The 15,637-nt window shown below is 36.3% G+C and overlaps 1 protein-coding gene across 2 annotated transcripts in view; it reads right to left on the minus strand.

The window, feature by feature from the left end:
* Positions 1 to 15,637, minus strand: part of tenm4 (teneurin transmembrane protein 4) — a 679,712-nt gene that overhangs the window by 137,276 nt on the left and 526,799 nt on the right. For both annotated transcript variants that reach the window (XM_051926453.1, XM_051926452.1), the window contains 4 exons: positions 6,696 to 6,815; positions 5,145 to 5,406; positions 3,590 to 3,857; positions 652 to 795 (listed from right to left, as the gene is read on the minus strand). In XM_051926453.1, coding sequence (XP_051782413.1) covers positions 652 to 795; positions 3,590 to 3,857; positions 5,145 to 5,406; positions 6,696 to 6,815 — 794 coding nt within the window. The remainder of the gene's footprint in view (positions 1 to 651; positions 796 to 3,589; positions 3,858 to 5,144; positions 5,407 to 6,695; positions 6,816 to 15,637) is intronic.

The following is a 15,637-nucleotide window of genomic DNA, read 5'->3' on the forward strand; positions in this document are numbered from 1 at the left end:
CATTTGTTATTTGGTTTACTTGAGGAATGAATGTGCCTATATACAGTACATTAACACAATACAGAAGACTAACTATACTAATGCTTCACTTTCAGAATGATAGCCTAAATAATATTTTAATTAAGTATCTTTAACAGATGGGTAAAAGCACCTGAAAGTATAGAAACATGTTATAAGAGGTTTACAATTTTAAAGAGTGACTGTAAATTATACTCACATCAATGATCAAGTCAAAATAAAATGTCAAACAATTGGCATCTTTAAAAAAAATATGAGGCACAAGAAAAACAACATCTCCAATTTCCAACACTTCTATTAACCCCTTCTTCTACTTTGTGTCTTTTCTAAGAAATCCCTATGCCCATCAGTATCTATCTATCTATCTATCTATCTATCTATCTATCTATCTATCTATCTATCTATCTATCTATCTATCTATCTATCTATCTATCTATCTATCTATCTATCTATCTATTTAAAAATGGGGGGAGGGAGTAATCTTATACTTTAAACTGTCTTAAAATTTACTAAGGATATACATCTTGGGTGGTAAGGGAAATCGCCAAACATTTAATCAGTTACTTAAGGTTTTCATAACCTTCCCAAAAGCACTCATTTTTGGTGACTATGCATGTCCTTTTGGTTACTCACCACTTTGAATATTTAGAGCATGGTGTTTGTCCAATGTCCAGCCATCAAGATTGGAGGCATCCATTTCATACCCTTGTAGAACAGCAGTCCTCTTCTCCCAAAGTATTAGGTCTGGACAAGATTCATATTCATATCCCACTGAAACTACAATAAGGAAAATAGTTATTTATAAATCTTACTCAATTCCTACACAAAACAAAAATAGACCCCCTAATATGGTAAAACCAAAGTGAATCATGAGATGGATTACATTTGTCACTGAAAATGTAATTCGTATGCTTACTGTGAAAAGGTTGAACAACTACCCAAATGACCAAACATTTGTAATCCAGTTAAGGGTAACAGGTGCTAAAGATGATCTTCGGAGGGTACAAAGCAGGAGCCCTCTGTTGACAGGATGGTAGTCCATCACATGTACACAAAGTTTTGAGTCAACAGTTAATTTAACACAAACATCGTTGGGGTGGGGGAAGGACAAATACAAGCAAACCTGGATGCATAGTTTGGAAACACTCTGAAACTGCAAGGTAATAGTGTTAATTATTTAACAATTGTTTTAATGATAATCTGAACCAATCATTAATCCACCCATATCCTCTTTAACCAGCACTGAGACCTAAGCTTATCCAGGCTGTAACTGACTCAAGGCAGGAACCAACAGTGGAAGGGGCACTGTCCTGTCAAGGGAAACACTCTCATACACAACCACACACAAAGAATATGTACCAATAGACACACACACACCATGCAAACAAAAAGCCCCCAATTAACCTAACAAAGATGTGTTTGATATAGGTGAAGAGAATGTTTAAGTAGTAAGTCAAGATATAGAGCTATGAGTGCTTACCAATGTGCCAGCTTATTGTCACAAAGCAAACTGATGTCACTAAAAAAAGATCAGGAACTTTTCTCACAAAACAATCTGACACTCTCTGTAGGGTTCAGCTATATCACCGTAGATACTTGCGTATTAGTCGATCTCGCAGATAAGTCGAGTGTATTGTTTAAGCCGAAAATTACGAAATTTGTTATGACCCGCGTATAAGTCGAGGGTAAAACTTGACAGCTATCAGAGATAGAGGGCGACAATCAGCTGTTAATGGCGACAAAACTCACTGTCACGTCACAGGCACTCCCTCTGTGCTTGGAGAAATGCTAGACTCGTTGACTCGGCAACTAATCCTTGCGTGTGCGTGAGTTGCGAAATGTAAACAAAGGCAAGATGGCGTCTATATGTCACAAGGGAGCGAAGCGAGTGCAGAAAAGAAAACACTTGGCAGACGATGTTTTGCACATTACTGCTGAGTCGAACTCTGATTTTTCAGAATTGGATTTTATTGACAGTGATCAGGAATCGAGCAAGAGAGTGAGAAGCCGGCATCAGCTGATCGGACACCAGCCGATGCCGCGCCAGCTGAACGCATTCGCGCAGCCGATGCAGCTACGGCAAGGTTCGCGTGGGAGGAATACCCAGACATTGATCCGTGGGAGCCGAACTGGCTACCGGACTTCACAAGACAGCATGGCTTGCTGTTGGACACGACAGATCACCCGCTGCTGGACTACTTCAGGCTGCTCTCTCCTGATGCTGCTTTTCAACTACTGTCAAATGAGACAAACAGGTAGGCAGAGAAATTTTTTGAATCACGGGGTGCACTTGCATCGCATTGATAGCGAAATTTAAACAAAGGCAAGATGCCGTCGATATGTCACAAGGGAGCGAAGCGAATGCAGAAAAGAAAACACTCGGCAGACGATGTTTTGCACATTATCGCTGAGTTGGACTCTGATTTTTCAGAATCGGATTTTATTGACAGTGATCAGGAATCAAGCAAGAGAGTGAGAAGCCGGCATCAGCTGATCGGACACCAGCGATGCCGCGTCAGCTGAACGCATTCGCGCAGCCGATGCAGCTACGGCAAGGTTCGCGTGGGAGGAATACCCAGACATTGATCCGTGGGGGCCAAACTGGCTACCGGACTTCAAAAGACAGCATGGCTTGCTGTTGGACACTACAGATCACCCACTGCTGGACTACTTCAGGCTGCTCTCTCCTGATGCTGCTTTTCAGCTACTGTCAGACGAGACAAACAGGTAGGCAGAGAAATTTTTTGAATCGCAGGCTGCGCTTGCATCGCATTGATAGCGTGCGTTGCCTTGGTTCTTTTGATTCCAAATCTGGTTGCACGTGGCAGCTAATGGTATGTTTGTTATCCAAAACCTGCAAAAGCTAATGCTCAAATTCAAGTATTTCACAGTTTAAAGAATTATTTAATGAAATTAGAAAAAAAACTAGCTAATTAGAAATAGTATTGCTGGCTTATAATTATTTCAAAGACCATGGGAAACAGCAGATGACTGGTGACTTAACACCGTGAAGCGTTGAGTGTACAATGTCATTACCTAAATTCTATGGACAATTGTGTTGCCCCACGGATAAGTCGATTCTGCTTTTTTGAATGAATTTTAAGGCATAAATTTTTCGACATATACGCGAGTATCTATGGTACACAACTTGGTAAACACACAACCTAAAAACAATTTGGGCAGTAAAAATTCAACTCTGTACCATTTAAAGAAAGGGCAGCAAATACATCCTGTAAAAGGTGAGATAAGAGCAGTTTTTAAGCTGCCATATATCCACTCTGGTGTGCAACTGAATCTTTGCAACTCTCATTATGTCATAAGTCATAATGAATAAAAGCAGATACATAGAAATTGTTACATAGCACTGTCTTCATCATCCAAATCTGCAAAAACAGCTAAATGGTATAAAACTCTGGTTTGATTGAGCAAGTTAAAAAAATTGATGAATGAAAAATATAAGCTTTCACATGCACAATATTAAACAAAAAATGAACCTTGAGAATTTAAGTTCTACATGTATTCATTAATTTATTATTTAATATTAATTGATAGTCAGACTTAAAATACATACTGAAAGCTTCTGAGAGTCCATAGACCTTTTGGCTGTATACATCAGTCTTGTCCCAGATAAAATAATATGAAAGATCTGGGGCAGCTGGAAACCACTTCCTGAAGAGCCGTCCTTCTACTGCCACCATTAAGTGAACCTTCATGAGGTTAAAAGGAATTGATGAATGTGTCAAGATGACACGGAGGACCGACTTGTATCCTGGTGTGCGACTGCTCAGGTAGCTGAGCTTCATTTTGCATCCTGGAATGTTGATCTCTTCCTGCAGTACCTGAAATTTGTGATTTAAATAAAAGTTAAAAAAAATGCAGGCTATTCAAATCAGAACTAAAAACTATTAGTAAATTGTTTTTTAGAAGATGCCAAATACTGCTATTATTTTCTTAGTAAATGGCTGTATAGTTGAGTATTCTTCAGTATAATAGACAACAGTAAGTCAATATTTCACATAGCAGTACATGCCAATAAATGACACTGGAGTAATCTCTAAACAGATGTGCTCTACAATGCATGAAACTAAAGAAAAAAGAGTCTAGAAAAAGTTATTCTGAGATTTTTTTTTTGCTAAAATCAATAATAGGTTGCATATCTAAGTTAGTATAAAAATACTGTGGCACAGTTTCATAGAACACCTAATGCAATATTTTCAAACACGCTTAGTCCAATTCAGCATCATGAGGAGCAACAGCTTAACCTGACAGCATCACATGGAAGGCAGGAAGTAACCATGGATGAGTCACCACTTGTACACCCATCCACATGGTGCCAATTTTTAATTGCCAATTGATCTAGCATTCACATCTTTGAAAGGTGAAAGTAAAACGAGACTACCTGGAGAAAACACAACATAGACGAGGGCAGAACATGCAAATTCACACAGGCAGCAAACAGTTGTGAGATAAATAAAGTAGTGGCATTTACCACCGTGCCACCCCATTATAGAACATGTTAATTTTATAGACTATTGAAGTTGAAATCCTTCAATTTTTCATTCAAATACTAGTGGTACCATTTTTATTTATTATTGAAAACAAATAAACTAACTAGACTTACAGAATTGGCAGAAAACAATTAATTATGAAGTTGGTTCGAAACATGTCTATGTATGTGTTAAAAAAGTGTTATATTTTCTGAGTGCATTTTTAACTACTCTGGATATGGGCACTCATTAAAAAAGAGTTCTCAAACTCTTAAAAGACTTCTTAATATGATGTGGCAGACCAACTTAAATAAGTCACATGCATGTACTTTATTTTTTCTTTTACAGAGGGGTATTTTATTGATCTCATGACACAGCAGTGTTACAGAAGCCAGTACAGAGAAAAGTACACAGAATACAAGTTTATTAAAAGGTAAGAAGAAACTGGAGAAAAATTTGTTTACTCAATAGAATAGTTTCTATGTTAATAACCCCAGATGAGAAAATTGTTTAGTATTGTGCAATTAGCATTTGTTTGAATAATTTATTATAATAATAATGCTTTTTTGAAAAATGTAAATTTAAAATTATTGATAGAGAATTTTCTTTATCTATACTACATATAATATAAAGTAGTACCTGGATTTCTGGGACAATTGTTCCCCTGTCAGAACATGATGCAGCAAAAGCAGTCAAGGGTGCAGGAGAGACAATAGGGTTGGGTCGTGCAAAGCTGCTGAGATCACAACTGGGAATCTCATTTTCTTCATGCCTCATTGTGATGGCATCCATGACATAAAAGCGCCCCCAAGGCAACCAGAGTGTGTGTTCCTGGGTAATAAAGGGGGCACGCTCAAAACGCAATGTTATGGCGACTCCACCGTTGGTGATCAAATCGAAGCTGCAATGGAGATGAAGAAACAGTTTCTGTGAAGATCATTCTAATAAATGATTTTAATGTCAATCTATCTGATAACAATGAGAGTGATTCAAAGAGAAATCAACTCATACTAATTTATGTACAGTAAATATAAACAATGAAAAAGCCAATTATGTGACTATTGTTTAGTTTTCCTCAATCTATTTTAAAAGGGACAATTTAACTTGAACTTACATTTTCACTCTTTATATAACCAACTCTACAATTACTGAGCATTCATCCTTGGTGTCTGGAATGATACTATGAGCTGGAATGCAATATCATGGTATTTACAAAGATTCAAAATAACCAGACCAAAGAATGAATTTCACAGAATATTTGCGTACCTCTTTTCTCAGAAACATTTTCACAGTTAAAAACAATAAAAATTTTATTGTGTTGAAAATCAATAAAAAAGATGTGAGTGAAGAATGTAATATATTCAATATAAGTATTTATTTATAAAGCATCTGTATTATTTATAGAAATTACAGTACTTCTTCTAAAGTAAAGTGTGTGTATATGTATGTATAAATATAAATATATATCAGGCGTACACACTCTACTGCTCCCTCACACAATTCAGGTCAGGACTCAGTCTACGAATGCAATGAATGTAATTACTCCGGACCTACAGGCTGTCAAATAAACGAACCACACGCTGTGCCGCAGTGTAAAGGGGCTTCGTCTCTGACGCTGACATCCGAGGTTCGATCCCCGAGAGGGGAGCAGTAGTGTGTGTACGCCAGATGAGCCCAAATGAGGGCGAAACACGTGTCACGTACTCTTTGCATTATTTGACAGTAAGCTATGTAACATTCCATGATCTGCTTCTCGCAACTCAAGAGGGCACTGTGGCGGATGTTTGCCGAATGGCAGACCAACTACAAGTGTTACCTGGTAGGTAACCACCCACACAATTCAGATTGGGACTCAGACTACGAATGCAATGAATGAATATATATATACAGTCATTTTTAAAATCCAAGCTCTAATCAAATCCACCAAGTTATCATTTAAAACAATGCTGCAATTCAGGTAATTCTGGTAATAACAAGGACAACACCCATTGAATATTAATTTGTTTTAATTTAAATTAACCTTTTAAGTGAAAAAATAAAGTGATATTATTTTAAGCAGCTGCACACATGTAGTACCTGGATTTCTGGGACAATTGTTCCCCTGTCAGAACATGATGCAGCAAAAGCAGTCAAGGGTGCAGGAGAGACAATAGGGTATTAAATCATAAAATGCATTGAAGTTATACATACCTGCCATCTTGACGACTAATGGTATAACCGTACAGAGGGTTGTTGATAAAGCTGATGTTCACCCCAACAAGGGGGGTTCCATCTGATGTCATTACCTGACCTCGAATTACACAAGCATGGCTGCAAAAGAACAAATGCAACATTTGTTTTATATGTTAAAATTAACTAAATTTATTAGGTACATTTCCTACCTTATTAAAAAGTAGAAGAAAAAAAATCGCTACTCTAAACCATTTTCAGCTCTTTAGCTGCTGGACAACAAGTCCATCTAAATATAATACTCAGTAGTCTGACTAGTATTATCTGTTTTTCTTAATAGTCTTCAATGAGAAATACTTTATTTCTGTTAGGTAAATAAGGGCCTTACGGCATTAATTCAGAAGCTTATCTAAACAGGCCTGGAAAAAATATGCTCATACAAATTGTTGAGCATACATAGACTGATGTTTACTACATTTGGGCAAGTGTTAATGGTATGGGAGGCATAAAATCCCTGTTTTCTGCACATAAAGATTATTAAATTGGGTAAAACATGCACCATCTCTTTGTCTTTGTTTGCGAATTGATATTTTCTCACCACCATGTGTATTTACCTCTTTCAGGAAAACAATTAATTTCACCCTGTTTGCATCTGGCCTTTATAGTGTCAGACTGTCCTTACTTGAGGCAAGATCACTTGCCCACAATGCAGCAAGTCCCCAGGAACTTTACTTAATGCTAATTTAGTCGGTCTTTTCCTTCAGAAGACCTTGGCCAATCGCAATTACTTGCAAACAAGCTAAGCTAAGTGAAAAACACAAAAACATTTGTACAAAATCACATTTTATAAACACAATCTTTCATTTTTATCTTACTGTTATGTAACAAAAACCCCAAATATTCTGGAGTAAATCATAAACATATCTTTATAGTTTAGGTTACAGTTAATTTTATGAAATCCTCTTTATTCAACTAAGGATATCCAGGGGTCACAGTCTATCCTGGCAGCAAATGTACAGCGAATGACAATGAAATATTTTACTGTGGAAGTACTTTATCCTTGATTGATGAACAAGTGGGGTCAAATGTGGCACCCGAAATGCATCAACTAGTGGTAGGGCTTATGAGGGTCCATACCAAAGAGTGCATGTAGAGGTAGTGCATTCCTACAAGTACTTGGGGGTCTAAATCAATTACAGGTTGGGCTGGTGCTGTAACTATAAAAGAAAGGGCTGAGCAGAGTCTTTCTTCTTGGGGGATTGCATTCATTTAATGTTGGTAGTGGCATCTGTCACATCTTCTACAACTCTGATAGCTTGTGTGATGTTTCTACACTGTGGTGTGCTGGGCTGATAACATCACTTGAAGCGATGCCCACCAAATTAGCAAACTAATTCAACGGGCAGACTCTATTATGCGGCGCACTGTGGATCCCGTAGAGTTAGTAACGGAGGAGAGAGTTAAAACAAAACCGAGTGCCATTATGAACAATGGTACACATCCTCTCTCTGACACACTAACACTGTCAAGAAACACTACTGGAGCACCTTTGTACCACCACCAATATGCCTGTATTATGCCTCACCGTGACTGTGACTGCAAAGTCAAAGTTTTCTTTGTTTTTAGCCATTCTGGTGTGAGTTCAGACCATAGTGTGTATGAATATCTATCTATCTATCTATCTATCTATCTATCTATCTATCTATCTATCTATCTATCTATCTATCTATCTATCTATCTATCTATCCATCCATCCATCCATCCATCCATCCATCCATCCATCCATCCATCCATCCATCCATCCATCCATCCATCCATCCATCTATCTATCTATCTATATTTGCTAAATATGATTTTAGTGCAGTATTGGAATCTCAATCATTGATACTTCTACACCAACTCTTCAACTAATTAGAAAAATGAAATGAGAACAGTACTGTATGATGTGTTGCAGTATTATGTTGCCTTTTAAAGCACAAGCAGAGAATTATACATTTTATCTTTCATACTGAACTTTGTGATTCATATACAACAGCTTTTAAAGCAATTAGTAGTTAAGAGTCCCCTTTCTTGTGGTCTCTGATGGCAACAAAAAGCACTAGTATCTGCCCAGCAAATCCTTTAACAGAGCAAAGTGTGTGTTGGAGATTTATGCACAGTACAGAACTATTAAACCAGGCACCGCCTCTCTTTAAAGCTGCCGGCAAGACATTAGTACCAGAGTTTGGAGAAATGCTAGTACTCCATTTTGTCAGCCATCAGGTTTTCTGTCATCCTTAATTTAAAATAAATGCACCATCCCCCTTTCTTGTCACTGAAGGCAGCGTGTGTATTGTTGGAAGCAATTTAGCTGTATGTGGATTCATACTTATCAAATTATGATAAAAATAAGAACAAATAATGTAAGTAAGAAAGACTAAACCTCATATTTTCAGAGAATACAAATTGCTTTAATTAAATGTTAAGTTTTAAGTCCACAAATTCCTCTTTGTCGTAGAGTAAAACATTTCAGGATCCTTTAGCCCAATTTCTTTTTTGCAAACGCACTTCAAAAAGAAAGCCTGAGCCATGGAGGAGTAGGATGTACCATTTCTGTTATTCATTCTTCAAAATATAACCCATGATAGCAATGTTTGCTGTCTTCAGATGCTATCATACTCTTTAACACAAGCTTGCCTCAGTCACGTTTGACTGTTTGTCAAGGTGGTAATGTTAGAGAAAGATTTTGGATTTCTTGAACTTTCATAGAACAGGGCAAAGAGAAAATTAAATTAAAAGCAAACACAAAGGAAAAAGAAGTAAACTTGAACTAGTGCAGTCTGTAATTTTGATAAGGAGAAATATAATTATGTCTTTATGATTGTAAAGGAAGATGAAATCCAAGAAGAAAGCTAAAGGAAGCTTACAATTTGACCATGAATTTTATAATTTTATAATTATATTTTTTCAGGCCAGAGATTCCAAAATGTTATCTACTTTTTTTATTATTACTCATAGTGGTTTATAATCAGATTGCAGCTCAGTCTGAAATAAGTGGTGCACCATATGATACAGCAAACCAGTTGAGTGTTGGTGTCATCGTTGAGTTTCATGGCAGATACAAAAGAGGAAAATGTTAATTTTACATGTCACTTAAATACAATTGATATCTAAAAATATAGGCATTACCAAAAAGATGTAAACATACTCAAATGGTTTACTCTGCTATCTTTACCTAAAAATCCATTATGTAGTACTACATCAATGTATACTGATGCATTTTCTTTTGGCAGTACTATTAAGGCCAATAGCGTTTCTTGCCAAGGATGTTACTATTATCTCTTATTGGAGAAAGTACCATGCATTCTTTATTGCATGTTTTTACAAAATTAGTTTTGTGCTTTTAAACATGTATGCATGACTATTTTGGGGTATGTCATTAGTTTGGATTCAGAAACATGCACAGATGTTGTTAACTATGTTAAATGAAATTATCAGAAAAAGTCAGTATTTAAAAAAATCTTAAAATATTAATAATACAGTTAATTGTCTGGCTAATATCATATGCTTGGGTGGCACGGTGGCACAGTGGTTCGCTCACTCTGCGTGGAGTTTGCATGTTCTCCCTGTGTCTGCATAAGTTTCCTCCAGGTGCTCCGTTTTCCTCCCACAGTCCAAAGACATGCAGGTTAGGGGTATTGGCAATTCTAAATTGTCCCTGGTGTGTGCTTGGTGTGTGGGTGTGTGTGTGCCCTGCGGTGGGCTGGCGCCCTGCCCGGGGTTTGTTTCCTGCCTTGCACCCTGTGTTGGCTGGGATTGGCTCCAGCAGACCCCCGTGACCCTGTAGTTAGGATATAGCGGGTTGGATAATGGATAGATGGATGGATCATATGCTTCACAGCTCCAGGGAAATGACCAGATGGCTTACATATTCCCTTCCTGTGTCATTATGGGTTTTTTCCAGGTCATTGAATTTCTTTCATACCTCTATGGACTTGTATTTTGGGTTGAAATTTGATTCTAAATGTAAATTAAATGTAAAAGAGTATTGGTGTGTGCAAGAGTGTGACTTTCAATAGGCTTAGATAACCCCTGCTGTCTCTTTAGGAAGGAAATATGCCAAGATACACCTTTAAGGAAAAACTGAAAATACAAGGAGCATATGGGGAACATGGTTATAAGAAGGCCAACTCTTCTAGTTGTGCTCAAATGAAATTGGGTATAAGAAATCTAACCAAGGGTATGATGTGACCACTCTATTAGTAGAACCACATTTTAGGCCTTTATTTAAAAATGCTTTATTAGTAAAAAAACAAAGATTCATTTTTAATAAAAGTAATCAGCATGGCTGGGATTCAGTACTACAGTGGTGGGTAGAAGTGAGATTTTACCGTCGGCAATAGTCAATTATAAATGATTTCAACAAGGGTAATGAGACAGAACCCCCTCTACTCACTTTAGCAAGTGCACTTGGGTTAAAGGCATTACAGCTAAAGACATTTAAATTCATGTAGCATTAGGCACATGGAATTATACTGATACAATGTTTGTCTGATAATCTATTACTCCATCCATTATTTGCATCTGTCTAATACAGAGTAGTGTCAAAAAAGATATTAAAAATTTAATGAAATGACTACCATGGACTGAACGTGAAAACCACTGATTTAAACCATAATTTTGCATGGTATTCAGAGTAAACATACAGCAGCTGCAGTCTTTTTCTTTTTGAAAAAAAAAAAAAAGAAAATAATGCTTTGGAATAAGCATTACATTATAGAACACTCTATATTAAACCAAATCTACTGGTGCATGCAAGTAATGCAACAGAACACATAAAATACAATACTGACAAAATTCAGTATATACAAACCAGCAGAAATACATTTTAAAATGTATCCTAAAAATAAACTTGCATTCTCCAATGCAACAGTAATATCTTTTATGGCAGAAATATCATTAGCCACTGATGCATATCAAGTATGTGTTTGGTTCAGAGAAATGCACTTAGAAGTCAATTTTAAAAATAAACATTTTCTATCAAAAGCATTGATGCCTTTTAAAGCTGTAACAAACCCTGTATCACATATCACCCTAGAACATCGGCCACTTGACACAGTGCCATTCCTACTGCTTTTTGTGGTGAAGGACAACCATGAGGAGGTTAGGAATACAGCAAACAGCACAAGTAAGTGGTTTGAAAATCGATAGAAGCCTGATCAAATAGCAAGCAAGACCCTGTTATCTGGTCCCTGTCCTAATACAGGAAGCACAATCCTTACCCTGCTGCTGAAGACCTGCCTTCTCATCATAACCTCTCCAATCTATATGTGGGTGGTAAATCTGAACCATGAATAATATATCACTGATGATATTTTTTAAGAAAGTTAAGCTCTAGTGTCTTGATTGTCTTTGTCATTTACTACACTCATTTTAACATGTGTGTATGTAACTCTTTACTTGCTTATGTTGAAGCTGGTTGAACTAATACATCTTTTAAATGTTTACTTGTACTGAAATGTTATTTCTTACAAAACTGATAGTACTTGAAAAATTGAAATGTTAAACCATTCACTCATCCATTTTATTAACCTGATGAATCAAAATGTATTCATGCATTGAGCTGGAGCTTTTCCCAGCAATTATTTAAAATAAATGTTTTTTATTGGTGTCATTCAGCTGACACATTTTCAGGAGCAGCAAGCTGCAAAATGGAGCTATTCATACTGAGGTAATCCTTAGGAGACCCTACAATTAGGCTGCAAAAGAAAGTTACAGTATAGGATTTATTGGACAGGGCACAAAAGCTTTCTTTGTCCACACGGCTAACAGATAACTAGTCCTCAGGTAGAAAAAGACAAAATGCACCAGTGAAAGAAATAAAGACCTGAATTTGAGAAATTGGTTCAAAAAGAGTGTCTGGATCTCCAACATGGAACAAAAAAGCAAACATTTTCTCCTGTGTACCCAGCTCCTTTTATGGAAAATAAGGCTAATGTGACCATTTTGGAATGATGTAAAGACAGTAAATTATCACAGAGAGAAAAAGAAACAATAAATAATGGATACCATGCAAAACAGCACTCTCACCAAGCTGCTAAATGTAAACATGTAAACACAGGCATGCATGTCATGCTTTATGTATGTATATTGTAAAAATGATATACAGGTAAAATTCCGTTGCAACAAATATCTTTACAACAAAATTTTCATTACAACTAAGTATTTTTATGGTCCCAACACTTTTCCCATATGACAGAGTCTATAGAAATCTTGTTACTACGAAATACATTCAGCAGATACTTTCATTACAACGAAATGCCCAAAAGACCTTGAAATGCCTGAATGAATCATCCAGCAATTAGTTCTGTGGTCGCAGCACAATGATCCCCAAACGAAAAACATTTTACATTTTTTTTTCTTTCTGCAAACTTTCCTTGTACTGTTTTTGCTATGTTTGCTTTGTGTGGTTTTCAGTGATACCTTTTGCTTATTGCGTGTCAACATTTGAAAAACATCCATTGGAATTTAACTCATTGTCACCCTCCTATAGAAATGGCAGACGTGAAAAAATGACAACAGTTCACATTAGAAAAAAAAAACTTTTTTTTTTTTTTGTGGCTCTCGATTCCGGCAAAAAGAAAAAAGACATTGCCAGTGAATTTGGAATTTCGCCATCAACACTCGATGGGTGATGCAAGGAACATTGTAAATGCAGGGAACAGTATTACTTGGCAACTAACCTGGCCACAACCCTGCCTGACTGCTGTGTCTGTGTATAGGAGAGTGGCAGATCCCACTACAATAAATAACCATGATGTTCCTGTTTCAAGCTGAATAAAGTTAGTTTTGCTAAAGTACTGCGACTCAGCCTTGTGCTTTGGGGTGCAAGACAGGGACTTATAGAGCGACCACAATCTTTCAGGATTTACTTCTATGGCACTTCGCTGCAGCGCAGAGAGCCTGCTGTTGCCCTGCCCTGGCAATGGATAAACAATCTTCCACAGATGTGGCAATTGTGCTTCGGGACACAGATTGGCGTGTTGCCCTGTTGGGTGTGTGTGTGTGTGTGTTTGGGGGTGTCCCAAAAGAGTTTAGAAACCTCATAATATGAAGAAGAAGAAAATAAAGATTTGGCTTCTGATTGATAACTGTGCTGCCCACAACATGCTTCCACATTTAGATAATGTTCGCATTTAATTCCTCCCATCCAATTGCATGGCAGTGCTTCAGCCATTGGGTTTGGGCATCATTCGCACCCTGAAAATGTGTTATCGTAAGGAAATGCTGAGAAAAATTCTTATCAGCATAAATTGTAGACAGGAGGAGATGAAAATTAACGCGAAAGAAGATATTGAAATGATTGCAAACGCCTGGACGCAAGTTAAAGAAAGCACTATAGTGACAAATACAGAATCTCATTACTACGAAATTTTCATTACAATTAAATATTTTTTAGGTCTCTGGCACTTCGTTGTAACGGAATTTTACCTGTATTTCTAAAAATTTTATTCTGATTCTAAACCATCTACTATAATTTTTTTTAAATTTTATTAAAAGAATTAAACTAGCAGGCTCTTTTACAAAGCCTAACATTTCTAGCAGTTGACCTTTATATTTCTTTGGTCAAGCAAGTTACTGTATTCTCACTGTTCTTTTAAACAGTAGTGATTTTAATTTTGCTGTTACTAACACCAATGATACAACCAATAATGATATAAAACATGTTTTATTAATATTAATTGTATTAAGAAAGAAAAATGTCAATTTTGCAGGAATAACTGCATAATGTGGTTTCATTAGTGCTATTCCAATGTCATATTCTGGAAATATTCACAAATAATCTCAACATTTTTACATCAATTCGACCACAGGTTTACTTGACAGAGAATGGTACAAATCTGTAAAAAAGCAGCAAAAGTAGATCTAACATGAACAATGAGAAAGTAAAGTATTCTAAGTGAAAAGGCCATAAACAGGCCCAAAATATAATCTGATCTAATCTAATATAACCTAATCTAATCTAATCTGCCATAATATTTTCAAAGACAAATCTAAGGTATGTAAATTGTGTTTTAAGTGTTTTGCTCAACGTCCATGTGACTGGCATATTGTTGTAATATACTTTATATAACATGATCATGTAGTTTCACAATTATTTGATCTTATGTGTCAGTCACTCGTAGAGAAGTATATTCTTCATACTAGTGAACCTGTAATAACAGCTTGACCATTCAAAAACATTTTTGGCTGCAGTCCTAAATCTTACTTTGACATGTTTATCTTACTAAAATAGAAATCAGACAAAAATTAAGATTCCATCATTTACTGCACCTAAACCAAAATTAACCAGCACACGTTTTTCAGGCAAATTAATAGAGAATAGGAAAAACAAAATGAAAAAGAAAAACATTGACTTTAAAAAGTCAGAATTTTCCTTTACAATGGGGTAGAGGAAGAGATATTGATAATGACGGTGAAAGTGATAATCTTTGCCAACACAATTCCTTTAATGCTGAGGGTAATTATATTTAAAAAACTAGAGCATGACATACTTCATATGACTCAAGGTCGTTGTGTGCTTTACACTATGCTAGAATACTAACAATCCAAGAGAGCAAATTTGTGCATTCACTTATAGTAATCAGTATGTGTTGAAGACATGGCTGGAAAAACAAAACCCAAACTAAACACCTGACAACATACAAAAAAAAAAAAAAAGAATGGGTTACTAAGGGCAAAAAAAACTTGAATGAAATGCACAAAATTAAATTTGGATCCAACTCCAGTTCTTCATATCTCAGAGGATAAATAAACTATAGTCATAAGCAAGCATATATGTTTCTTATTTTATCTTTTTGTTTAATCCTGGAAACACAAACCCTCTACTGATATTCTGTATTTGTGCAAATTAATATACAGTATTCCATTCTGAAATATTATGGAAATGCCTGTGTTTTCCATATGTCCCACACACCAGAAAA

The sequence above is a fragment of the Erpetoichthys calabaricus genome, chromosome 4 (genome assembly GCF_900747795.2).
Source record: "Erpetoichthys calabaricus chromosome 4, fErpCal1.3, whole genome shotgun sequence".
Lineage (NCBI taxonomy): Eukaryota > Metazoa > Chordata > Cladistia > Polypteriformes > Polypteridae > Erpetoichthys > Erpetoichthys calabaricus.